Genomic DNA, 27,845 nt, shown 5'->3' on the forward strand with positions numbered 1-27,845 from the left:
CGGTGCTTAGAACGCCGCCTCGTGGAAAGCTCCGCCTCCCTGTTCCATGTATGGAATGCGGCCGATCGTCACAATCGAGCCAAAGCCGAAGGGAGAGTACTGTACGGTAATTCCTCGCAACTCGACTTCCGGCTCGGATGTGAAGTCTTCGCGCGCGGGGCTGGAGGCCAACGTGGCTGCGGGGTTAAGGTGAGAACCTAACCCAGCAATTTATATCGGCTGCCCCGACGCTGTCGTCACCTCCAGCTGAAATAACCAAACGCGCGGGAAAGCTAGCAAGCACATGTAGGAATCGACCTAGGGGTGCAAATCGGGAATGGAGAAAAATCCTATTCCTGATGCATGCTGTGTTCTTTCCAGCTGACTTCCTAAGGAAGAAGGTGCGCCCCGACAATCCATGCTGACATCTCCCACTGAACTCACTGAAGATTAGGTAAAGGGACCCCTGACCATTAGGTCCAGTCATGACTGACTCTGGGGTTGTGGCGCTCATCTCGCTTTACTGGCGAGGGAGCCGGCGTACAGCTTCCGGGTCATGTGGCCAGCATGACTAAGCCGCTTCTGGCGAAACAAAGCAGCACACGGAAACGCTGTTTACCTTCCCGCCAGAGCGGTACCTATTTATCTACTTGCACTTTGGTGTGCTTTTGAACTACTAGGTTGGCAGGAGTAGGGACCGAGCAACAGGAGCTCACCCCATAGCGTGGATTCGAACCTCCGACTGATCGGCAAGTCCTAGGCTCTGTGGTTTAACCCACAGCACCACCCGCGTCCCACCGCTGAAGATTACTTCTGCATAAACTCGCCCAGCCCAGTGTTGCAACCCTATGCACATTTCATGGGGGAGGGCGGGTATTGGAGCATTTAGCAAGGCTTGTTGTTGTTTGTTTAGTCGTGTCCGACTCTTTGTGACCCCATGGACCAGAGCACGCCAGGCACTCCTGTCTTCCACTGCCTCCTGCAGTTTGGTCAGACTCATGCTGGTAGCTTCGAGAACACTGTCCAACCATCTCGTCCTCTGTCGTCCCCTTCTCCTTGTGCCCTCCATCTTTCCCAACATCAGGGTCTTTTCCAGGGAGTCTTCTCTTCTCATGAGGTGGCCAAAGTACTGTAGCCTCAGCTTCACGATCTGTCCTTCCAGTGAGCACTCAGGGCTGATTTCCTTCAGAATGGATAGGACTTCTTGCAGTCCATGGGACATCAATTCTTCGGCAATCAGCCTTCTTTATGGTCCAGCTCTCACTTCCATACATCACCACTGGGAAAACCATAGCTTTAACTATACGGACCTTTGTCGGCAAGGTGATGTCTCTGCTTTTTAAGGATTACTTCTGCGTAAACTTGCTCAGCGTTGCAACCCTATGCGAATTTCATGGGGGAGGGCAGGTATTGGAGCATTTAGCGAGGCTTACTTCTGAGTAAGGGGCGCGTGTGGGTTAAAACACAGAGCCTAGGACTTGCCGATCAGAAGGTTGACGGTTCGAATCCCCACGACGGGGTGAGCTCCCGTTGCTCAATCCCTGCTCCTGCCAACCTAGCAGTTCAAAAGCACATCAAACTGCAAGCAGATAAATAGGTACCACTCCAGCGGGAAGGTAAACGGCGTTTCTGTGCGCTGCTCTGGTTCGCCAGAAGCGGCTTAGTCATGCTGGCCACATGACCCGGAAGCTGTACGCCGGCTCCCTTGGCCAATAAAGTGAGATGAGCGCCGCAACCCCAGAGTCGGTCACGACTGGACCTAATGGTCAGGGGTCCCTTTACCTTTACTTCTGAGTAAAACATGCAAAGAATATAAAGAAGCTGCGCGCACACTGACAATTGCCTGCTCAGACTGGCAGCAGAGGGAGATTTTTCCTGCCCATATATTTCATTTTTTTGCTAGAAAATGCCAGAGAGAGTTCCAGAGGCGTAGCTCTCTTTGTTACCTCTGTTAACACCTTAGCGCAGGGACAGCTTGTGCGGTGTCCTCCAGATGTTGAAAGAAAGTCAAGGGTGGGGCAAGAAGGCCCAGCGGTGTAAGAGGAAGACACGTGAGTGCCTGTGCAAATGAAAAGGGCGTCTGGTCAAGAGAAAAGTAGATTCAATCAGGGGGAGGGGGAGACACTCACCGCCTGTTAATGGAATTTGGAAAAGGGAGGCGAAAATGCCTAAGCGGGATATCAAGACTGCAGATTGCTCTTCAGCAGCGCAGTGGCGTCTCCCTTTGAAACCTAAATGCTGATTAAGAAATCTTTCGAGTCTGTTACTTGAGTGACCGGGAGACAGAAATGCTGCCCCACTAAGTGCCTCCCGGCGTGTTACCATTTTTAATGGCTGATATGTGAAGGTTTATTCACATATGTAGATAGAGCCTGTTTTGCTTAATGTCAATCATATCGGCATATCCTCTAAGACACCATAAAAAGTAACAGCAGATCAACAGAAATACAGCATAACATGATGCTTGCAGTCTTAGCTGCAAGGGAATATATACAACTTGCGCTTGTTTGTCCTTCCTCCCTCACATTCCTTTTTCCTTTTGTATTTGTGTGGGCTGTTGGCTTTTTTAAAAAATTGTGAACTTGAGGGCAGGGACCACTTTAGCAGAAAAAGGCACGTGACATGTTGCCAACGTGCAGCCGTAATGCACTGTTGGCTTCCCCACACCGTGTCGGGTTTTGCAAAATTAAAGAGGAAGCTCCACGTGCCTCCAGGCGCAGCTGCAAAAGAAGCAAGCCACAGAATTAGGCTTGCTCCGATTTTGCCATCGTCCCACAGCAGACTAAACGCTCGTCATTTTGCATACCCTTTTGGCTGCAAATCCCACCCGCCGCGATTTTGCAACAACGCGGGAAACGGCGTTAGTAGCTAAGAACTCACTTTCCGGCTTTGACTTTCCGCTAATCGGCGGAACTCCTCCCGCAGGACCAAGGAACGGGGGCGTGTCCGCGGGTGAGCATTCCAAGAGCCGCTGATTGGCTGCAGGTTGCCCCGCCCCGCAGTTTGTCCATTCAAAACGCGTCCAGCTTGTTAGAAGGGCGGCAGCTTGTGAGTTTCGAAGCTGCCCGAGTTCTTGGCGGGGAATTTGATTTCGCTGCTCTCGGCTCCTCCCTTTCAATGCTGGTGCCGTCTCTCGTGGCTTAGAGCCAAGCTGAGTCAACTTGCTCACCTCCGCCAGGTGAGGGCTTTGCAATTGGCTTTTCTTTTTCTTTTTTTTGGAGGGGTGGCTTTTGGGCGAAGGGTGTGGTGGAAATGTAGAAAGCAAACCTACCACTATCCGAAGGGCTCCAGATTAAGTGTTGGAGATGCTTTGCAGCCCAGCTTTATTCCCACCCATGCAGGTGTAGAGATATTTTATTTCTCAAAATAGGATGGTTACATGATGGTAGCTCTTCCTACCGCTTTTCTCAGTGGTGGAGCCTTTGCTTTTTTTGTACAGAAGCTCCCAAATTCAACCTTTGGCATTTCTAGGTTGACAATATTGAGTTAGGAGGACCAATAGCCTGACTATGTACAGCTTCCTGCACAATGAATAATAGCACTTCACATAATGTATCAAGGCGGTCACTAGAGGGTTTGTGTTCTCTCAAACTTGTAAATAAACCCATAAACATTACTAGTATGGGCTGCTGGCAACTGGAGATATGTGAGGCGTAAACTGCTGTTCCAAAGTTTCTGGGGGGTCTTTTTTTGGGGAGGGGGGCATAGGCGCCGACTCCATGGGGCCTGAGGGGGCTCGAGCCCCCTCAAAAAATTTTTTTGGGGGGCTCAGCCCCCCCCAATAATCTCGGGCGCCCTTCCAGCAGAGCGCCGCCGCCGTCCCCCGCCTCCTCCCCACCTGCTCCCTAGCCAGCCAGCCAGCCGCGCGCCCTAGTCGGAGAGCCCCGGCCGTCCCCCGCGAGATTAGGGAATCCCCGGGGGCGGGGGCTCCTGCCTCGCTGCTTCGCAGCACCACCGCCACTGCCAAGGCACTGCCGGGGGAATTTCCTTCCTCCTGGCGGTTTAGGGCCGGAGCGGAGGGGGCTCGCCCTCTCTTCTCCGGCTAGTCCCACGTTTCCCGCATATCAGCTGTTCCGGAGCTGATTAATAGGCGCAGCACGCTCTCCCCTGTTCGCTCACGAGGAGGCGCCGCCACTTTATTTGCATATTCATGAGCTTATTTATTATTCATGAGCTTTCCCGCCCCCCCCCCAATATTTTTTATAAGTCCGCGTCCCTGGAGGGGGGAAACCATGATTTACACCAAGTGGCAGGGGTGAAACTAGACCAGTGTGGTGTGGTGGTTAAGAGCAGTAGACTCGTAATCTGGTGAACCGGGTTCGCTTCCCCGCTCCTCCACATGCAGCTGCTGGGTGACCTTGGGCCAGTCACACTTCTCTGAAGTCTCTCAGCCCCACTCACCTCACAGAGTGTTTGTTGTGGGGGAGGAAGGGAAAGGAGAATGTTAGCCGCTTTGAAACTCCTTAGGGTAGTGATAAAGCGGGATATCAAATCCAAACTCTTTATTTCACACGGGTCTAAGACCCAGTTTAGCGTGCGCGCGCACACACACACACACACACACACACAGGCTGTGAGCCTCAGTGGCACCCCTTTGGAAATTTCACCTGAGCCAAAACAAAACCCAGCTAGCCACCCCACCCCCCTGCTACAGCTCTGCCAAGTGTTAAAAATGTGCTTTAAATATAGTGTGGAGGTGACCCATGTTAGCTGCAGAGGGAGAGAAGCTCAGTTCTCTGTAGGAAGTATGTAGGGTTGCCATATAGTGGTACCTCGGGTTACATATGCTTCAGGTTACATACGCTTCAGGTTACAGACTCCGCTAACCCAGAAATAGTACCTCGGGTTAAGAACTTTGCTTCAGGATGAGAACAGAAATCGTGCTCCGGCGGCAGCTAAAGTGGTGCTTCAGGTTAAGAACAGTTTCAAGTTAAGAACAGACCTCCGGAACAAATTAAGTACTTAACCTGAGGTACCACTGTATTTCAAAAAATAAAAATCAGGACACCCCAAAAGAGTTTTTGTTTTTCTAAGGAAACCCCCCAAATTGTTGAACTTTTTTTTTTAACATTAAAACGTGATTTATTGGTTTGCTTGCCAAAGATCCAGGACAAACCGCCGCCTTGCAGGAATTTCCCCCCGGACATCACTTCCAGGCAGGCGTACTGCGGCCCCCTAGCAGTATGAAACTGATAACTACTAGCCTCTTTAAAAGGCTGCTGTTCGTGCTGGTCTGTTATTGCACCTACCTGCAAGTGCCATTCATGCCAATTATAAAACCCTAGATTTGTAGAGTTGGAAGGGACCCCAGGATCATCTGCTCCAACTCCATGCAATGCAGGAATCACAGCCCAAAAATACCTGACCTGTTGAACTCCAGCCCTACCACAAAGCTACACCTGTTGATCTGCAGCCTACCACAAAGCTACACCTGGGCCAAACTTCAGTGGGTCCGAACTTCAATGTCTAAAACTCCTGGTAGAGGACAAGGATCTAGAGATTACGCTAAGGGTGGCCAAATTCTGTGCGACTGCCACAAAACGTAGGGAACAAGCTGTACTACCAAAAAGATTAAGCTTTTAAATGATAATTTTAGGTTTTATTTTAGTTATATTTAGGTTATATTTTAGTCACCAAGATTTAATATATTTTTTTAACTGCTGCTATATCTGAATTGAAATTCAATGTATCCCTGTTGTGTTTCATGATTTTCCTGATATTGTAAGTGACCCGGAACTGGTCTGTGACCGTAATAATAAAATTCTTCTAAATTCTTCACCTGGGCTATTATAATCGTACAACTGTCGTTGGTAAAGAAGTGCTCATCGCTATATAGATATCTATCACTTAGTCGACAGAGAACCTCAAAGCAGTTTATTGCAACGTAGAATCATAGAGTTGGAAGAGACCACAAGGGCCATCGAGTCCAACCCCCTGTCAAGCAGGAAACACCATCAGAGCACTCCTGACATATGGTTGTCAAACCTCTGCTTAAAGACCTCCAAAGTAGGAGACTCCACCACACTCCTTGGCAGCAAATTCCACTGTCAAACAGCTCTTACTGTCAGGAGGTTCTTCCTAATGTTTAGGTGGAATCTTCTTTCTTGTAGTTTGGATCCATTGCTCCGTGTCCGCTGCTCTGGAGCAGCAGAAAACAACCTTTCTCCCTCCTCTACGTGACATCCTTTTATATATTTGAACATGGCTATCATATCACCCCTTAACCTCCTCTTCTCCAGGCTAAACATGCCCAGCTCCCTTAGCCGTTCCTCATAAGGCATCGTTTCCAGGCCTTTGACCATTTTGGTTGCCCTTTATTAACTCACTCATAAGGTGTTTTCTTTTGATGTACCCTGTTTCAGATTGAGGTGGCGCTGCATCTCTGCCAAAGGTTCAGCCCATGGGTGACGGAAACTCCATGAAGCGGTGCCGGTGCGTAGCTACCTGCCCCATCTGCCTCTGCTACTTCACCAGCCCAGTGCTGCTAAACTGTGGGCACAGCTTCTGCCAAACATGCATCAGGAGGTGCTGGGAGCAGCCTGGCGCAAATGCCAGGTGCCCCGAGTGCAGAAGGACTGTCGAGAGAACCTTCAGGCCCAACAGGTCTCTCTCGAACCTGGCTGAAATACTCAAGGACTGGGAAGCGTCCGCCGAGAGAGAGGCTCGAGAACAACGGGACTCGGAATGCCAGAGGCATCGGCAGCCGTGGGACTTGTTCTGTGAGGACGACCAAGTCCCCTTCTGCGGGGAATGTGCCAGTTCCCAAGAGCATAGGGGCCACACAGTGGTCTCCGCGGAAGAAGCCGCCCAGGTATACAAGGTAAGAGTGGGCGGTGGATGGGAATGACCCACAGCATCATTCAGGAAGGGGCGGGCTTGAACCCTGAAGTCTGCCCGTAAATCTATTCAATATGCTAGTGAGCATAAAGGTAAAAGACAAAGGGCCCCCTGACCATTAGGTCCAGTCGTGGCTGACTCTGGGGTTGCGGCGCTCATCTCGCTTTATTGGCCAAGGGAGCTGGTGTACAGCTTCCGGGTCATGTGGCCAGCATGACTAAGCCGCTTCTGGCGAACCAGAGCAGTGCACAGAAATGCCGCTTACCTCCCTGTCGGAGCGGTACCTATTTATCTACTTGCACTTTGACGTGCTTTCGAACTGCTAGGTTGGCAGGAGCAGGGACCGAGCAATGGGAACTCACCCCGTTGTGGGGATTCGAACCTCCAACTGATCGGCAAGTCCTAGGTTCTGTGGTTTAACCCAGAGCACCACCCGTGTCCCACCACTGAAGATTACTTCTGCGTAAACTCGCCCAGCCCAGTGTTGCAACCCTATGCACATTTCATGGGGGAGGGCGGGTATTGGAGCATTTAGCGAGGCTTGTTGTTTGTTTAGTTGTTTAGTCGTGTCCGACTCTTCGTGACCCCATGGACCAGAGCACGCCAGGCACTCCTGTCTTCCACTGCCTCCCGCAGTTTGGTCAGACTCATGTTTGTAGCTTCGAGAACACTGTCCAACCATCTCGTCCTCTGTCGTCCCCTTCTTGTGCCCTCCATCTTTCCCAACATCAGGGTTGGCAGGAGCAGGGACCGAGCAATGGGAGCTCACCCCGTTGTGGGGATTCAAACCGCCAACCTTCTGATCGGCAAGCCCTAGGCTCTGTGGTTTAACCCAAAGCGCCACCCGCGTCCCTGCTTGTAAGTGTACAGTGGCATAAAGATTCGGACTTGGAAGGCATAGGAATAACCTGCAGGGAGTGACTCTCTGATTCAGCTGCACTTCGAATCAGGTGTGGGGTATCTTTAGTCCTCCAGAGGTGGCTGAACTACAACTTCCATCAGCCCCACCAAACATGGGCAATGGGAGTTTGGTTCACCAACACCGTGACAGGCGATGAGGTCCTCACATCTGCTCCACGTGTCTTGTTTTGATGCGTATATAAAGTATACCAGTAGGCCTGGTCATGTTGAGTGGATGCCTGATGGTCGTCTTCCAAAGCAACTACTCTATTCTGAACTTTAAAATGGAAAGCGTAATGCTGGTGGTCAACAAAAGAGGTTTAAAGACTGTCTCAAGGCAAAGCTAAAAAAAAATAGTATGAACCCTGACAACTGGGAAACACTGGCCTGCGAGCGCTCCAGTTGGAGAACAGCCTTTACCAAAGGTGTCATGGGCTGTGAAGACACTCAAGCTCAGGACGCAAGGGAGAAATGTGCTAAGAGGAAGGCACGCTTGGCAAATCCACACCGTGATCAGCTCCCACCCAGAAACCAATGTCCCCACTGTGGAAGGAGGTGTGGATCCAGAATTGGCCTCAACAGTCATTTACAGACTCATTGTTAAAACCGTGTTTATGGAAGACAATCTTACTCGGCTGCAGGTGGCAGCCAAAGAAAGAAAAAAGTAAGCTTCTAAGAGGAAGAACACCCCCCCCCCAAAAAAAAAAATCTGCTTCTTCTTTTTCAGGAACAGATCAGCAGTTGCTTGCCGATTTTGAGGACGGAGAGAGAAAGACTTCTGACCTTTAAAGCACAAACAGAAATTGAAAGGCGACAGTTGCTTGTAAGCATCAGCAGGGCTGAGAAATGAATGAGACGTAGAATGGGGTTTTTGGGGGGATGGTGGGAAACAAATATTAAAAGCAGAAGGGTCTGAAGCAGCTTTTCCTGAAGCAGGTTATATCTAGCATATGTAGGTATACTTGTACAGTGGTGCCCCGCAAGACGAATGCCTCGCAAGATGGAAAACCCGCTAGACGAAAGGGTTTTCCGTTTTTGAGCTGCTTCGCAAGACAATTTCCCCTATGGGCTTGCTTTGCAAGACGAAAATGTCTTGCAAGTGTTCCGATTTTTTTTCGCTCCCCCCCTTTTCTAAGCCGCTAAGCCGCTAATAGCCTTTTAGCTGCTAATCCACTAAGCCTTTAATAGCTGCTAAGCCTTTAATAGCCGCTAAACCGCTAATAGCGCTAAGCCGCTAATAGGGTTGCTTCGCAAGACGAAAAAACCGCTAGATGAAGAGACTCGCGGAACGGATTAGTTTCGTCTTGCGAGGCACCACTGTATGTGGGTCATCTAGTCTGGTTACAATGCAGGAATCTTTTCCCAATGTGGGCTCGAACCCGTGACCCAGAGATTAAGAGTCTCATGTTCTACCAAACTGAGCTATCCCTTGGTCATTTATTATTTCACCCATATAATTGCTCTGCAACCCAGCCAGAGGTGTGGGGTATTATTATTATTATTTATTATCTTTGTGATATTAATACTACTAATAATAATTTTTATTTATACCCCGCCCTCCCCAGGGCAGCTAACAAGCAATAATAAAACAAGTTGAATGAATACAACTTAAAAACAAAATTAAAATACAACATTAAAATATTGAAACCTCATCGCAGGAGGAGAAAGGAAAAGAAAGAAGGGGAGGGAATCAAATTGGCTCCAAGCCAAAGGCCAGGCGGAATAACTCTGTCTTACAGGCCCTGCGGAAAGAAATCAGATCCTGCAGGGCCCTGGTCTCATGAGGCAGAGCGTTCCACCAGGCCGGAGCCAGAGTTGAAAAGGCCCTGGCTCTGGTTGAGGCTAATCTAACTTCCTTAGGGCCCGGGACCACTAGGGTGTTGCTATTTATGGACCTTGAGGCTCTCCGTGGAGCATACCGGGGGAGGCGGCCCCGTAGGTATTATAATATATATCCTTTTAACAAAACAATAAAAAGCTGCTTTTCCAAAACTTGGCAAGATTCAACTCGCCCCATCATTGGAAGCCCTGCACAAGGATATAGCTCACTTGTGTAATGGGGCTTCCTCTTTCCTCCCCCCCCCCCAAAAAAAAAAAAAATATGCCTCCCTGGTGTCAGGAGACCAGCACACACTGGGAAGAGAGAAGGGATCATTGCAGCTAGCAAGATGGAATGTTGGTAGTAAGGTAGCATTAATTCTACCCCTTGGGATCTCAGATGCTATGGGACTACAGGTCCCATTATCCTTGACTGTGGGCCTTGTTGCTTGGGAATGATGGGATCCGGAGTACAACACTCTTTGTGGATCTAAGGTTGGGGAAGGCTGGCCTGGAGGTGCAAGTCAGCTCTGCTCCTCTTGGAAAGGCCTGGTCTCCTGTATTCTCCAGCAAACTCATTCCCTGCTAAAAGCTGACGTGGTTTTGGGGGCAATCCAGAAGAGACCTTCTCTTGACGCTGCAAAGACCGTCTGTATTCCTAAAAATGCCCTCCTTGGCTTCTCTCGCTTTGCCCCACCTGCTTGTTCTAGGAGCACATAGAGGGAGAGAAGGGAAAGGCCATAGCCAAGTTCAGTCAACTGCACCAGTTCTTGGAGGAACAAGAGGACCTTCTGCTGGAGAAAATGCAAGAGGTGGAGGAGGAGATTGCAAGGAAAAGGGAGGAGCACCTGGACAGGCTCTCCAGGGATCTCATACCCCTTGAAACTCTCATCCTGGAGATGGAAGCCAAGCTTCAGAGGCCAGCCAGTGAAGTCCTGCAGGTGAGACTGGGAAGCAAGCAAGCCAGACCCCTTTGCGGTGGGTGCAAGGCTGGCTCCAAATCCTTGTGTGCCTGCAGCTGCGTAGGAAGTGAAAGGGGGCAGTTTATAGAGCTGGCAGCCAAGGCTGTAGCAGACTGGAGCAAGAAAAACAAGAGGGACAATTTGTTCATCTTAATGCAGAGTAGAGGCGCCTGCTTCAAATAGGATGCTTTCTGCTCTTTGCGCATGGTTGGTTGTCTAATGGCTTCCAATGGCTCATTCCTGCCTCGCTTCTGAGCTTCCCAGAGGTTGCCGTTGCCAAAGGGAGGCTGCCCAGGGTGAAACTTTCCTGCTTCTTTTAAAGAGGTTGCTTTATCTTCTGGGGCTGCATAATTTTAGTTGGGCGCTTATACTTCATCCTTCAGGGCATGGGATTGAGTGGAAATTGTAGCCTGGTCTGGGGCAGGCACTGAGCTCCCTTTTTCTTTTTCTCTTTTCCTTGCAGAACATTAGAAGCCTTTGGCAGAGGTAAGTGGAACCCATGCATATCCTTCCAAACCTTTTTGCCTTTTTTCTGGGAATAATGTGACCGGCAGGTTCTCATAAATCTCTTTGACCTCTAGGTTTTCACAGACAGAAATGGGCCTTAAAGTTGAAACCTGGCCTACTTTCATTCCCACAATCAGTGTTCCTTCCCATTCCTTACAGTAGAGGCTCTCAACCTATTTGGGTCCATGCTCCCTTGACCAACTACTGGGGGCCCAGCTATGTCACCCCCTTGCCTGCAGAGCTGGCAGCCCCTCACCCCTTTTCGAACCCTCTCTTTTGGAGCGTTCCCTCATCCTCCTCTCCTTGGCAGTCCTCTGGGCAGCCACTACTGCCGCCCCTTGGTCTCTGAGCTGCCCTCCCTGCCCCAAAGAGAGGTACCTCCTCACACTGCCCCACAGTGGCCTGGGTGTTAGGATATAGTTCCATTCCACCTTTAGAACAGATGTGTGGATTGTTGTATGTCACATGTCTGTTTACTTCCAGCACAATCTGCTGGGAACTTCCGTTGTATATTGCTTTTGCTATACCGCTGTTTGCTTGGACACAAAGGGAAGCAGACATGTTTTTCCTTTGTTCCTGATGCTGCAAAAATGCCTACATAGGCCTCTGTCCGCCTCTTCTGTTGCAAAGAGTTATTATCTCTGCCGGCTTGCGTGCTTAAGCTTCTGAAGGCTTCTGAGGCTTGAGTCACAGTTTTTGATGCTGTTCCGAAAACCGGAGTTCACCCGGCTGCCGGCCAGTGGCTGGAGCCAGCTGGGGGCTGCCAAATGCCCCCAACTCCCCGGACGCATCCCGACACTGGGAAACACCCCCTGGCCAGCCCCAGAGGCACCATTGACCTGGGGAGCTTGCAGCCAGGGCTGCTGCAACAAACAGCCTTTGGGAGGTGGAGACATGAGAGGGCATCAGAGGAGGGAGGGAAGGAAAGAGGGAGAGAGGCCAGTGTTGCCCATGGCACCCCTGTCCATCATTCAAGGCACCCCAGGGTGCCATGGCACACTGGTTGAAAACCACTGCCTTAAAACAATCTTTCTATTTAGGGGTGAGCACACTTTTTCAGCAAAGGCCGGTCCACTGTCCCTCAGACCTTGTGGGGGGCTGAAATATATGAATGAATTCCTATGCCCCACAAACAACCCGGAGATGCATTTTAAATAAAAGGACACTTTCTACTCATGTAAAAACACGCTGATTCCCGGACCGTCCGCAGGCTGGATTGAGAAGGTGATTGGGCCGCATCCAGCCCCCGGGCCTTAGTTTGCCTACCCATGTTTCTATTCTTCCTCTTGCTGCTGTAGCGATTCAGATTGCCGTTCTCTCTCCCCACATGGCAGTCTTCCACAGCTAAGACGGAATTTCTAGCAGTTCTGTCTAGCATCCCTTAAGTTTCTGTTTTGAAGAGTGACTGTTGTCACTTTCCTTGTGCCTGTGGTTTTAAACCAACCTCTGGACCCCTTAATCTCAATAAAAATAAATAAAAATAAAAATACCCACTCATATGATGCTGACAAAAAAAAACCTACGCAACAGAAAGAACAATACAGAAATAATAAGAATCTATCGCTCCTTTCTCTTTTCCCCCCCAACTGTAAGATTTCTACAACAACAGTGTGTCTCACTGCGTCTAAACGAAATGTGAAAAAGACTTTGTGAATGACAGTGGGTACAAGAGATGTACTTTTCCCTATTTGCTTGTTTTGTAAGACAAATCTGTAATAAAAACTTTTTTAAAGGGTGGGATAATATCAAAGTTGAAATACCAAACATCAGAAGGTGTGTTATACAGAGTTAGGCCATTAAAACAAGAACTAGAATATAGCGGGCATCCCTCTTCCTTCCATTTATTTTGTTTTAATGCGGTCTAGGACTTTTCCCCCCCCAAGTAAATTTTTCTTATTTTCTTTACATATTCTTTTTCCAACAATCCTTATTGTTACCATATGTTCCCTTTGACTCTGCCGAGTCTTGAGTTCCCTCCCTCCCTGCAATTGGTATATTTATCCCATTCTTATCGCGCACATTATTCTTATATCACTACTGTTTTACATTGAAGGTATTATTCCAGTCCTGCTAGTGTCTTTACGTTTTTACAGTTCTCCGTTAAATATTCAATAAATTTACTCCAATTGTAATGCGGTCTAGGACTTTGGGCCGGATGGAGGGCTGCTAACTTTTTTTTCTGGTTTTGTTTTCAGGTTTGAGGAGAGAGAGGCATTTGAGACACCAGTGGTTTTTTCTGTTGCTTTGCACTGGAGGGCCTGGGAATTCAGCGATGTGATCCCCTTTCTGGACCACGTCATACAGGAATTCAAATGTAAGGGACAACAGCTGCAAGGATTTTGTGCTGTCTGTGATTTTGGTCCAGATCTGAGTGTGGTGAGGAGTAAAGTCCTTTGTAACATTGCCTGGGCCAGGACAATTGAGAAGGCAACCCTTGTCCATTAGCGGAATGGGCTCTGCTCAACATTGCACCTGCAACCTCAGCCCATAATTTTTTTTTCTTCAGAATTGTTTTGAATTATTCTTCAGTTCATATTTCCAGTCAGCGTTCAAAGCATACCGGTGTGGTCCTGAATCTCTTTTCCTTTTCCTTCCCCAGACACCCTAACATCTGATCTGAAATATTTGCAGAAAGGTAAGCTTTGAGGTTTGATAAAGAACTTGCTTCCATTTCGCTGCAGTTTGGTGGAGAGGGGCGGGGATGGGGGACTCTGGAACCATTAATAGACCATTTATAAGTAGTGGGAAAGTTATGATGGAGGAGTTTTCTGCCAACTTTTTATTCCCCCCTCCCTGCTTTTAAATAAGACTTTGAATCATAGTGAGCAGCTAGATGTCTCTCAGAAGCCCAGAATCAGGGCATGAAAGCAATTTCCCTCCTCAGTTGCTACTCCTCAGCATCCAGCTCTCAAATGGTCATTTCTGGCAAGTAAATATCTCCTCCAGGTAGCCAGCCAAGGACTGTTCATTGCAGCCTAACCTTCAGCAAACAACAGATATACAGTGGTACCTCAGGTTACATACGCTTCAGGTTACAGACTCCACTAACCCAGAAATAGTGCTTCAGGTTAAGAACAGTTTCAGGTTAAGTACGGACCTCCGGAACGAATTAAGTACTTAACCTGAGGTACCACTGTACTGAAAATTTTTTAAAACTTCATTAATATTAATAAAAGTACAACAATCTACCATTTTAAAATAATATGTGCTTTACTAAATATGTGCAGTTTTGAGGTGAGTGTCCATGCCCAAAAAACTAGTTATGGAACATACAAAATACCAAAAAAAAAAGCATCTAAATTGAAGGCTCAGACCCTGGACTCAGCTACATTATTCAAAATACATCTATTTGAACGGACTATAAACATGCAAAACAAGAGCACAAAACCTTTCTATAGCATTTCCACATAGGGTTTAAACATTTTTGTTACGATTTCATTTCTGACTTATTTACAGTGGGCTTTTTCCTGTGTGTTGATCCACCCCAATTGTCCCTTGCTGAATAAAACTGACCGATAGCTGTACACTGACGCTATTCTCAAACCATACCATACAACGGGTGTTCCCTGCTGGCTACTCACTTGCCTGTACAGAAGTGCCATGATATATTTATTTTTTTACAATAACAATCCTGGGTTATGGTTAGCAGGAAGCTGTGTTTTTCTGCCCTATACTAGAAATCTGCTTGTTCAAATGTGGGCAAATTCCGGAAGAAAGAAGAGCATCCCTATCTTTAATGTAACATCTGGAGCAGTGTTCCCCAAATTTGAGTCTCTATCTGTTGTTGTTTTGGGACTACAATTCCCATCATTCTTGACCGCTGGTCTTGCTAGCTATGGATGATGGGAGTTGTAGTCCAAAAGCAGCTGGAGACCCAAGTTTGGGAAACACTGGTCTCGAGCTTCTACTGATTTTTACGGTGGCAGGAAAGCAATTCCTGGGAAGCTTCAAAGCTGGGGGGGGTGTTGATCCTTCTCCCAGTTTTGGAATGTTGTGGGTCGCAGGAGGGAATATATTGATTCAATATTATCCTTCCTAACTCACCTTAGTGAGTTTATTCATACAGCAGAGTACATTTCCCTCTTAACACAGCAGGAATCTAGTTGCAGATTCATTAGAATCTCTTAAGTTCCATTATTCCTGGTAAGCCCCTTTGATTCCCTCCTAAAAGAATAAAGACACAACAGTTTTCTTTTAAAAGTAATAAGATGTTTACTCTCATTCAGTTCACAATTGGATCCCTGAAGGCAGACTTTAGCTTATAGTTACAGAGACAGTGTGGCTTACATCCTCGTAAGGATGGGCCCATGTGCTGCTGACCGAGAGGCAGCAGCGCAGTCCATGAGGAGAAAAGGCATCAAAAGAGGAAGGTGGCTGCGTGACTGGACCTTTTGTGGGGTCTGGAAGGGCCACGCCCACCTACCTGGTGACATGAAAAGGAAGGATGCTCCAGACCAGGTGTAACAGGAAGTTCAACTGGCTGGACCAACATTCCCCTGCATGTCCACTCTAGGCAAACAGAAAATGATGATGATGATGATGTTTAGTCGTTTAGTTGTGTCCGACTCTTTGTGACCCCATGGACCAGAGCAGGCCAGGCACTCCTGTCTTCCACTGCCTCCCGCAGTTTGGCCGAACTCAAGCTGGTAGCTTCGAGAACACTGTCCAACCATCTCGTCCTCTGTCGTCCCCTTCTCCCTGTGCCCTCCATCTTTCCCAACATCAGGGTCTTTTCCAGGGAGTCTTCTCTTCTCATGAGGTGGCCAAAGTATTGGAGCCTCAGCTTCACGATCTGTCCTTCCAGTGAGCACTCAGGGCTGATTTCCTTCAGAATGGAGAGGTTTTATCTTCTTGCAGTCCATGGGAGACTGCAAGTCTCCTCCAGCACCAGAATTCAATAATAATATTTTTTTATTTATACCCCGCCCATCTGGCTGTGTTTCTCCAGCCACTCTGAGCAGCTTCCAACAGAATACAATAACCTATTAAACATTAAAAGCTTCCCTAAACAGGGCTGCCTTCAGATGTCTTCTAAAAGTCTGGTAGTTGTTTTTCTCTTTGACATCTGGTGGGAGGGCGTTCCACAGGGCGGGTGCCACCACCGAGAAGGCCCTCTGCCTGGTTCCCTGTAACTTGGCTTCTCACAACGAGGGAACCGCCAGAAGGCCCTCGGCGCTGGACCTCCATGTCCCAGCAGAACGATGGGGGTGGAGACGCTCCTTCAGGTATACTGGGCCGAGGCCATTTAGGGCTTTAAAGGTCAGCACCAACACTTTGAAATGTTGTCTTTGACTGCTTAGGTTACATCCCACACCCAGCTGTCTCTGATTCTATTCCCTTCTGTTTGTCTCCCCCAAACCTCGATAGCAAGAGTAACTCTGGATCCAGTCACAGCTCACCCCCAGCTCCTTCTGTCTGAGGACTGCCTGAGTGTGACGTGTGCCGATGTTTGCCAAGAGGTGCCCGACCACCCGCAGAGATTCAAACAACTGACTGCTGTGCTGGGACGCGAGGGGTTTAGAACAGGCAGGTTCACCTGGGAGGTCACTGTGGGGAATGAGGGAGAATGGGCCGTGGGGGTTGCCAAAAGTACCGTGAAGAGACAGGGCGCGTTTAGCTTTACGCCCATGGAAGGGATCTGGGCTATGGGGAGGTGGGGAGGTCAGTACAGGGTTCTCCACGACCGTCATTACCACCTGCCTCTAAATGGGGATCTGCGGAGGATCCGAGTGACTCTGAACTGCACCGGGCAGCGATTGGCCTTCTTCGACGCCGAGAGAGGAAATGCTCTCGTTGGTTTCACGGAAGCTTCATTCTGCGGAGAGCTGCTGCTGCCCTTCTTTTGGCTTCAGGAAAGGGCCAGCCTCACCCTCTCTCCCTAGAGCAGGCAAGACAGCGCAGGCGAGGAGAACAGAAATATTTCACACCTGATCAATAGGTGCCTATTACAGGGAGCGAGGCAAAGGGGGTATTGTTTGTTTTCAAGTGACTTGAGAGAAACCCACAAAACGTTTGGGTCGCTTTCCAGAAAGATTGAGAAGGAGGTCCACCTCAAAGAGGGGCCCAGAGGGGCGAAATACTACTCTACAGGACAAAATGGTCCCCTCTTCCAACCATTCCCAGGTAATTCCCGATATGGATCCCCACCAAATTCAGCTTGGATTTCTCATTGCAAATTATATGCCCCAAAGGCTGTCTTGCTTGGGAAAGCAACTCCAATATTTTCTTTTGGTGGAGGGGTTGACTTTAAAACTATTGGGTGTGACTATTATGAAAGAAGAAATATTCCAATTTATATCGTTTTTCTCTGAAAAGAATAGTTGTTTGTTCAGAGAAACTTCTTGCATTATGTTTTTTAAAAAAGGTGCACATAAATCCATTTTTTGTTCTTGTGTTAATGGTTTTTCTTGCTCTTGTATATCTCTTTAAGAAAGACCAGCCCCAGTTGTGTATGTATGTTCAGCTCTTTATAGAAAAGAAGGTGTTCTTCCTTTTCACTATAAATGTATTTAAAGAAGCTCGTATCAAAAAAAAATAGCACAACCAAACTGGGCTAAAATAAAATTGCATAAAAGTTACAGAGCAATACAATAAAAAGTACTGGAGTTAATTAAAAGTTGGGGTGAGAAGGGTGGACTGCCAAGCGACCATGGAAACACCAGGCAAAAGAGGCAGTGACTGGCCCCAAAGCATCACCCACTGAGCTTTATGGACAAGTGGGGATTTGAACTTGTGATCTATGGTTGCAAGGGGTTCCATGGTCTAAATCAGAGGAATTTCAATTTTTTATTTCAAAGGAGAAATGAAGAAATGAATTAAGTTCCTCTGAGCACAAACAGAGTGCCTTCCCCCGAACAATAACAGCCGCCACCACACCCACCCACCAAAAGAAGACTCACTTTTTAATCTCACTGGTTTTATCACAGCACTGACCTTTGCTGTTCCAGTCTGAGAACCAAAAAAAATCTTCACCCCGGTGACATAGACTTTGTCAGTGCTGGGGCCTTCCTGCTCTCCTACAAGCCCTTCTGTAGCAATTTGGGGAAGGCTTGATTTTCTGAGTTGATTTCTATTCTGCAAAATAAGAAATATAAAACTGTAGGAGTCCTAAAGCATCAGTCTTCAACCAGTCCAGACCCAAGACACATCACTGACTCCCAGGCTGCAACATGGGACCCACATTTCCACTTTTAATTTATACATCTGCAGCTTACGTAGTCTTTCAACAAAGTTGAAATTAATTAAGTCAAAGTTTGGCTTAATTTTATTACATATGTATAATACAAATAATAAAATAACACCTTCCCCCCCCCACACACAAACCACAGTATGCAACAATTTGGAATGCATGAGATACTGAGAATTTAATAAATGTTTACATTAAACTGACATAATATTTATTTTTTACTTACTTAAAAAAAAAAGGAAACACCAGGCAAATCCTCCCACTGATATTTTCAAAGCATGCTGAAAAACCGTTTGACTTGCATTCTGAATGCAGCAGATGTGATTTGAAAGAACTGTTTTGGGGGTTTCTTGCCCTCAAAATCTGTGCATGTTTTAATATCAATATCCTGGAATGAGTTAATGGCTGCCAATGTTATTCATTCTGGGTAAGATGAAAGCTTTGCAGATACACACGCAAATCATTGCTGTTGTGATGTGAACGTAAGGGAAAAAGAAGGGCCACCTGCCTAACCCAAAATCCTCTTGCCAACAGGGGCCAAGCAGATTTTTATGAGAGAGGAGAGCACCAGCACTCTTTCAGTGTTAATAATAATAATAATAATTTTTATTTATACCCCGCCCTCCCCAGCCAAGGTCGGGCTCAGGGCAGCTAACAAGCAATAATAAAAACAAGTTGAATGAATACAACTTAAAAACAAGATTAAAATACAGCAATTAAAATATTGAAACATTAAAATGCAGCCTCATCACAGGAGGAGAAAGGAAAAAGAAAGAGGGGGAGGGAATCAAATTGGCTCCAAGCCAAAGGCCAGGCAGAACAACTCTGTCTTACAGGCCCTGCGGAAAGAAATCAGATCCTGCAGGGCCCTGGTCTCATGAGGCAGAGCTTTCCACCAGGCCGGAGCCAGTGCTGAGAAGGCCCTGCTCTGGTTGAGACTAATCTGACTTCCTTAGGGCCTGGGACCACTAGGGTGTTGCTATTTATGGACCTTGAGGCTCTCCGTGGGGCATACCGGGAGAGGTGGTCCTGTAAGTACGAGGGTCCTAGGTGTGTTGCTCCTCAGGAACTAGTATCTAGAGCAGGGGTGAAGGTTCACTTCTGGGCAAAATGTCTGAGGATCACATGGCAGTGATGGGCGCAAATGGGCAGAACATTTAATATAAATTTTGCCTCTGCCCACCACTTCTCCATCCAAGACTCTGGCCTCACCCGCCTTTGACCAGTGGACCCCCAGCAGATCACCTCTGAAGAGATGCAGCCTTACAGCAGGAAGAAAAATATTTCCAAGCAGAGGATAAGCCCTTGGTCTGATCCGGCAACACATTTCTTACATCAAAGGCTTATATTTAAATACACACGTGTAGAAATTGGCACAGAATGACTCCTTCGTAGTTAATCCCTTGGGAGTACCAGAGTCCCTGCGCAGGACTGGTGGATACTTGTGAAACACAAAGAGAATGTTCTGGAAAAAACCCCATCCTTCGTGGCACTGGCTCCTCCAGTGGCAGAGAGCAACTGGGGATGTGGGATTTGTGCCTGGGGAAGCATTTTGGGTTTCCTGCAGAAACATCCCCGGGTGTCCATGAAAAGCTCTATAGGCTTAGCTCTGCTGGTGGAGGTCCTGCCAGCACTTGCTCCCCAAACAGAGCATCCAGGGGAATCCTTGGTCCAAAGCCTTTGTTATTAGTAGAGTTCTGAACTCTTAAAAGGTAAAGGGACCCCTGACCATTAAGGTCCAGTCGTGACCGACTCTGGGGTTGCAGCGCTCATCTCGCTTTACTGGCCGAGGGAGCCGGCGTACAGCTTCCAAGTCATGTGGCCAGCATGACTAAGCCGATTCTGGTGAACCGGAGCAGCGCACGGAAATGCCATTTATCTTCCCGCTGGAGCGGTACCTATTTATCTACTTGAACTTTGAGGTGCTTTCGAACTGCTAGGTTGGCAGGAGCAGGGAATGAGCAACGGGAGCTCACCCCGTCACGGGGATTCGAACCGCCGACCTTCTGATCAGCAAGCCCTAGGTTCTGTGGTTTGACCTACAGCACCATCCACATCCCATTTGAGACTCCTTAGGGTAGTGATAAAGCGGAATATCAAATCCAAACTCCACCATTTGGAGGCTGAAGGATTCCGCACACCTGAACTAACTCAAAGTTGTCCTAACTGACAGTGTTTCAGACATGGATCTCTCCCAGCCTTTTCTGGAGATGCCAAGGTCTGGGTGCTCTACCCATTTGCAGCACAGCCCCTCCTCGCTACCATAAGACAGGAATCAGTCCCCCTGCAGGGTAGTTGGGAAGCAGTTACTTGAGGTTGTGAGATTTTCCTGGCTGGGGAAGGGCAAACCCAAGGGGGGAAAGTTAGCTATCTTTCTTTTCTGGCGGCCATTGTCACTTAGAAGATGAGTTAATCTGACCAGTCACATTTTTCAAGCTATTAGCTTGGGCAGGGACCTTTTCCTACAAAAATCACTCCTTCAGCAGACAATGGAATCTTGTCAGTAATGTGATGTGATTACCAACAGTAGGCAGGGATTAAGCAACAGATTTTGATTAGGGAATGGATTCCCGGAATTCAGGAAGTGGGGGTCTGCCTTTGCATCTTCTGGTTTGGGTCGAGTCGAGGGGGCTCAAGCTTTGTTATTTCAAATATAAAGTGAGATCCAGACACCTTCCTGTTGTTTTATTCCATCTCTGCTGTGCTCGACCAACAGAGCTCAGACGGTAAGACAATCTCTGCCTTAAAAATTATAGTTTGAGCTGACCCAGCCTTGTATACGTAAGCCTCAAAAGTGAGAGCGCAGGTGCACCCTAGAAATGTGTTTTCCTCTGTAGTGGGTGAGATGGCTTCTAAGTGGTGTGTAACCATAAATTCAATGTATAATTGAAACAGACAAAGGCAAAACGATTGGACATTAAAGCACCCTCAATAGACAGTAAAGCAAACAAAGAAAAAGCATAGTAGGGGTTTTTTATTTAAAAAAAAACCCAGTTAAAACAATATTATATAGGTTCCTGAGCACATTTAAAAGTGTGTTGACTTTTAAAGCCCTGTGCATCTACAGCAGTGACCAAAGTAGGAATGGCCGCTGGGAGGAGCACAAGAGAACAAATGCCATGGTATACCTGCTCAGTGGCGTAGCGTAGGTTGTCAGCACCCGGGGCAAGGCAAGTAATTTGCGCCCCCTAACCCGTGGATTTGCGCCCCCTAACCCGTGGATTTGCGCACCCTAACCCTAACCCCCAGATGTTGCGCCCAGTGCAGCCGGCCCCCCCTGCACCCCCCATGCTACGCCACTGCAACTGCTTCAGGGCAACCAAATGCCATTAAAAGATTGACAACGCCCCTCTCCCAACTACAGGCCCTCCAAGTGTCCCTATTTTCCAGGGACAGTCCCAGATTTAAGCTGTCCTGGTTTCTGATTTGATCCCGGAATGTCCCGCTTTTCCTTAAGCCGTCCCTATTTTTTATTGGAGAAACATCAGAGGGTATGGTTATGCATTCAACACCAAAGCTGCGTTCAACCATTGTCTCCCGGGACAGAACCAAGGTTGGTTCTGCTACTGATCACAAATCCCTGGGCTGAGGATGCGTTCGGAGACCCTCTGTCCTTTGTCTGTTTGGTGGACCTATAATAATAATAATTTATTATTTATACCCCACCCATCTGGCTTAGTTTCCCCAGCCACTCTGGGCAGCTCCCAATCAAGTGTTAAAAACAATACAGCATTAAATATTTAAAACTTCCCTAAACAGGGCTGCCTTCAGATGTCTTTTAAAGAGAAGATAGCTGCTTATTTCCTTGACATCTTTTCTGTTTTACCATTTCAAATAAACATTTTACATACTTAAAATATCAATGACTTCCCTTCTTCTCTTTCCATGGTTCAGGGGAGTTTTTAATGTGTGACATCTTAGTGTATTTTTAGTCTTTGTGGAAGCCGCCCAGAGTGGCTGGGGAGACCCAGCCAGATGGGCGGGGTACAAATAAATTATTATTATTATTATTTATTATTATTATTATTTTACATATCTTATATCCCTGCATATTTCACAAAAACTATACCAATTGGTTTTCCATTATTACATCCATCAACACTTATTTACACTGTTGAATTTATTTTCAGCTGTACACAATTATTTTTCACATATTCAATAAACATTTTCCAATCTTCTTTAAATGTATGTTCTTCTTGTTCTCTTATTCTATGTGTTAAGTCTGCAAGTTGTGCATATTCTGTCAACTTAAGTTGCCCATCTGCTTTGGTTGGGACCTTGCTAATTTTTCCATTTTGGGGCTAACAAAACACGGGCTGCAGTTGCATGCATAAATAACCTTGTTGCATACATAAAAAACATGTTTTGTTTTGTTTTGTTTTTTAGTGGTAGTATACAAATCTTAAAAAGGTCTCAAAGCAACAAAGATGAAAAACAGTTAAGATCGATTTTAAAAGGCCCCCTAGGTAAGGAAGGAACTTTCTTTTCTGAGGCCCACCTGTCATGGACAAGGATCGACCAAATTTGGACAACTAGAGGGCTGGCACCTAAGACCACAAAAATAGAGATCTGCCCAAAGACTTGCTCCGACCATAACGCTCTGAAAATGGAAATGAGATTTACTACTGCCGACTCCTTCAGATGGAAAATGAATGACAACCTGCTAAGAGATCAAGAGATTGTAAAGAAGGCCCAAAAAGCTTTAAAGGACTATTTTGAAATCAACTTGAACACCTCGGTGGAAAAAAGAACAATCTGGGACGCGAGCAAAGCTGTTATGAGAGGGTTTCTGATACAACAGAATACGATTAAGAAAAAACTCTGGAATGGTAAAAAGGACAAGATATTGGAGAAGATAAGAGACGGCGAGAAAAAATTAAGATTAAACCCAAAATCCAAAGAGACCTTAAGAGAAATTAAATTCCACCAGTCACAATATGCGCAACTGATTAACCAAGAAGTGGAATGGAGAATTAAACAAATGAAACAAAGATCATTTGAATCGGCGAATAAATGTGGGAAACTGCTAGCTTGGCAGTTGAAAAAGAGACAAAAATTAAACTACGTTACCAATCTAGAAGTTGAAGGAAAGAACATTCAGAAACCGGGAGAAATTAGAAAGTGTTTCCAGAAATACTTTAAAAAGCTGTATACACAAGGACCCGAGGATGTAACCGAGATAGAACAATTTTTGAAAGAAAATGGTCTTCCAGAAATATCTCAAGAGAAGAGATCAACCTTGAATTGTAAAATAACACAACAGGAAATCGAGGATGCCATTCAGAATATGCAGCTGGGCAAATCTCCAGGACCTGATGGACTTACCTCCAAGTATTATAGGACGTTAAAAGACTATTTGATACAACCATTAGAGGAGGTTTGTAACCAGATTATGGGGGGAGGGAAGGCACCAGATACGTGGAAAGAAGCATTCATCACATTGATACCTAAAGTGGAAACTGAAAAGACTCAACTTAAGAACTACCGTCCCATCTCACTCCTAAATGTGGATTATAAAATATTTGCGGATATTCTGGCCAACAGATTTAAAAAAGTATTAAATGAGATAATCCATAAAGACCAGGCCGGCTTTCTCCCAGGCAGACATTTGTTTGACAATACCAGGAACATTATTGATATCTTGGAACTTTTACAAACAAATATTAACACCAAAGCAGTATTGATCTTTATTGATGCGGAGAAGGCCTTTGATAACATTTCCTGGAAATTTATGAAGAAAAATTTGGAAGGGATGGGAGTGGGAAGGGGGTTTGAGAATGGAATAGAAGCAATCTATTCAGAACAAAAAGCTAAGTTGATAGTGAACAATGTGGTGACAGAAGAACTTCATATTGAAAAAGGAACACGACAGGGGTGCCCCCTATCCCCCTTATTGTTTATTTCAGTCCTGGAGGTTTTGCTGAACATGATAAGGGAGGATCGGCAGGTACAAGGAATACGGGTCGGAGCGAAACAATATAAACTGAAAGCATTTGCAGATGACCTGGTTTTAACACTACAGGAGCCAGAACCCAGTACAAAAAGAGTTTTAGAACTGATCCAGAAATTTGGTCGGGTGGCGGGTTTTAAGTTGAATAAGCAAAAAACTAAAGTCTTAGGGAAAAACTTGACGGCCATGGAAACAGAAGGGTTTCAGAAAGAGACAGAACTAAATATTGTTAAGAAAGTGAAATACCTGGGGGTTAATCTGTCTTCCAAGAATTTGAATCTATTTAAAGATAATTATGAGAAATGTTGGTTAGAAGTTAAAAAAGATTTAGAAATTTGGTCAAGACTGAAATTATCCTTGTTAGGCCGAATTGCAGCTATAAAGATGAACGTTTTGCCAAAGATGTTGTTTTTGTTTCAAGCCTTGCAGATTGTGGACAGAGTGGAATGCTTTGGAAAGTGGCAGAAGGACATTTCTAGGTTTGTCTGGCAGGGCAAAAAGCCCCGAATAAAGTTTAAGATATTAACTGACGCAAAAGAGAGAGGGGGGTTTGCCCTGCCGGACCTAAGGCTATATTATGAAGCGGCAGCCTTCTGCTGGATGAAAGATTGGATTCTATTAGAAAACACTGATGTCCTAGATCTGGAAGGCTTCAACAATTCGTTAGGTTGGCATGCGTACTTGTGGTATGACAAGGGTAAATCATATGGAATGTTTAAAAACCATATTGTCAGAAAAGCAATATATATGGTCTGGAAAAAATACAAAGACTTATTGGAAAGCAAAACTCCGAGGTGGATCTCACCAATAGAGGCCAAAGCTCGGAAAACAACCAATATGGAGGCTTATTGGCCGAAATATTGGGAAATAATAGAAAATATTGAAGGTAACTGGAGATTGCAGAGCTTTGAAAAACTAAAGGATAAGGTGCAAAATTGGCTGCATTATGCCCAAATTAATGAGGTTTTTAAGCTAGACAAAAAAACAGGTTTCCAGGTGGAAAAATCGAAACTTGAGACAGAGTTGCTTGAACCAAAGACCAAGTTATTATCGAGAATGTATAACTTGCTGCTTAAATGGAACACTCAAGATGAGACAGTTAAATCAGCAATGATAAAATGGGCTCAGGACATTGGTTATAATATTATGTCTGATGACTGGGAAAGGTTATGGACCACCGGTATGAAGTTTACTGCATGTAATGCTTTGAAAGAAAACATTATGAAAATGGTATACAGGTGGTACATGACCCCGGTTAAGCTAGCTAAGATTTACCATTTGTCCGATAACAAATGTTGGAAATGCAAGGAAGCTGAGGGAACATTCTTTCACCTCTGGTGGACCTGCCCAAGACTGAAGGCCTTCTGGGAAATGATCTATAATGAGTTAAAAAAGGTGTTTAAGTACACTTTTCCCAAGAAACCAGAGGCCTTCCTTCTGGGCATTGTCGGCCAGAAGGTGTCTAAAAAGGATAGAACTTTTTTTATGTACGCTACAACAGCAGCAAGAATTCTTATCGCTAAGCATTGGAAGACCCAAGATTTGCCCACACTGGAGGACTGGCACACGCAACTGATGAACTACATGGAATTAGCCGAGATGACTGCAAGGATTCGAGACTTGGGAGAAGAAGCAATGGAGGAGGACTGGAAAAAATTTAAAGACTATTTGCAAAAGTATTATAAGTTATATGAAACATAAGATGTCGTGTGATTGGGAATCTAGCCCCAGTAACAAAACTTAATTATTTATGAAATTTGACAAGATTTATGAAAGAATCAAGGTTTAAATGGGTAAAAACGATATTATGGTATATTGTTCAGAGTATATATTGATCAAGAGATTTAAATTTAAACTGTAATTGAAAATAGAAAGAAACATACGAAATAAGGATATAATTTGCTGATAAATTTATTGTTAAGAAATGCATTCTGCGAGGGATGGGGGAAGTCCAATGGAAATTTGAAATGAGTTATCGAAATGGTCGTGTTTTTCTTTTTCCTTTTTTTCTGGTTTTTTTTTTTTTTTTTCTCTTCTTCTTACTTTTTGATCTCTTTGTTATTTCTGTAAAAAATGTAATAAAAATTATTATAAAAAAAAAAAAAGATCGATTTTAAAAGGGAAAACAACAAGCAATACAAAAGTCCCCAAACGCTCCACTCAGAATAATACATTGAGAAGCGAAAACCTGTGGCATGTGCTATGGATGTTGCCTGGAAGTGATACTCCCAGGCTGAACCCTTTGACCAGGGGTCAGCAACCTTTTTCAGCCCTGGGCCGGTCCACCGTCCTTCAGACCATGTAGTGGGCCGGACTATATTTTTTGGGGGGAGGGGGGTGATCGAATTCTTATGCCCCACAAATAACCCAGAGGTGCATTTTAAAGAAAAGGACACATTCTACTCATGTAAAAGCACCCTGATTCCTGGACCGTCCGCCGTCCGGATTGAGAAGGCGATTGGGCCTGATCTGGCCCCCGGGCCTTAAGGTTGCCTACCCATGCCTTTGACTGATCCAGAGAAGCTCTGGTGACTTGGGAGAGAGCTGAAGCAGCAGGCGACGAAATTTTTAAAAACCCACCCCGAAAAATGTATTTAACAATGTCTATCTCTCACCTTCTGGGACGCGGGTGGCGCTGTGGGCTAAAGCCTCAACGCCTAGGGCTTGCCGATCGAAAGGTCGGCGGTTCGAATCCCCGCGGCGGGGTGCGCTCCCGCTGTTCGGTCCCAGCGCCTGCCCACCTAGCAGTTCGAAAGCACCCCCGGGTGCAAGTAGATAAATAGGTACCGCTTACCAGCGGGAAGGTAAACGGCGTTCCGTGTGCGGCTCTGGCTCGCCAGAGCAGCGATGTCACGCTGACCACGTGACCCGGAAGTGTCCCCGGACAGCGCTGGCCCCCGGCCAATAAATGTGAGATGGGCGCACAAACCCCACAGTCTGTCAAGACTGGCCCGTTCGGGCAGGGGTACCTTTACCTTTACCTTTATCTCTCACCTTCACCTTGCCAACAAAGGTCCGTATAGTTAAAGCTATGGTTTTCCCAGTAGTGATATATGGAAGTGAGAGCTGGACCACAAAGAAGGCTGATCGCCAAAGAATTGATGCTTTTGAATTATGGTGCTGGAGGAGACTCTTGAGAGTCCCATGGACTGCAAGAAGATCAAACCTATCCATTCTGAAGGAAATCAGCCCTGAGTGCTCACTGGAAGGACAGATCCTGAAGCGGAGACTCCAATACTTTGGCCACCTCATGAGAAGAGAAGACTCCCTGGAAAAGACCCTGATGTTGGGAAAGATGGAGGGCACAAGGAGAAGGGGACAGCAGAGGATGAGATGGTTGGACAGTGTTCTCGAAGCTACCAGCATGAGTTTGACCAAACTGCGGGTGGCAGTGGAAGACAGGAGGGCCTGGCGTGCTCTGGTCCATGGGGTGACGAAGAGTCAGACACGACTAAATGACTAAACAACATCTCTCACCTTTGAGATATTGCAGGATGAGAGTGGTGTGCAAAGTGCATCCAAGCTGGAGTGTCCTTCTGTCTCCACATCCGGCCAGAGCAACAACTTGTAGCGCTCCTAATCCGGCAGATAAAGGAGCAAAGTGATCCCTTTCTGCCTGATCCAGAGCAGCAGGCAACTGTAAGATTATGGTGATTTCGAGGAGATAAGTGATCTGACATAATCAACTCTTCCTGGCTCTGATTAT

At 46.4% G+C, this 27,845-nt stretch overlaps 2 protein-coding genes across 3 annotated transcripts in view; one reads left to right on the plus strand and one right to left on the minus strand.

Annotated features, from left to right (window-relative positions):
• The window catches only part of LOC309524979 (zinc finger protein RFP-like), a 48,775-nt gene extending 21,134 nt beyond the window's left edge, over positions 1-27,641 (minus strand). The window contains exon 1 of the mRNA XM_082210263.1: positions 27,617-27,641. The gene's annotated coding sequence lies outside the window, so the exon portion shown is untranslated. The remainder of the gene's footprint in view (positions 1-27,616) is intronic.
• LOC309524958 (zinc finger protein RFP-like) lies at positions 107-17,340 on the plus strand. Of its 2 annotated transcripts, none has more exons than XM_082210221.1 (8): positions 107-189; positions 6,342-6,799; positions 8,444-8,539; positions 10,245-10,475; positions 10,960-10,982; positions 13,199-13,317; positions 13,603-13,638; positions 16,371-17,340. In XM_082210221.1, exons 2-8 carry the CDS (start codon positions 6,380-6,382, stop codon positions 16,883-16,885), a joined length of 1,440 nt encoding a protein of 479 aa, XP_082066347.1. In that variant the 5' UTR covers positions 107-189; positions 6,342-6,379; the 3' UTR covers positions 16,886-17,340. The 2 variants fall into 2 exon arrangements, with proteins under 2 accessions (XP_082066347.1, XP_082066348.1); XM_082210222.1 differs by lacking the exon at positions 107-189 and adding an exon at positions 3,016-3,157.
• Positions 27,642-27,845: the final 204 nt, after the last annotated feature.

Source organism: Podarcis vaucheri, assembly GCF_965113315.1.
Source record: "Podarcis vaucheri genome assembly, chromosome: 2".
In the NCBI taxonomy this organism is placed as follows: Eukaryota; Metazoa; Chordata; class Lepidosauria; order Squamata; family Lacertidae; genus Podarcis; species Podarcis vaucheri.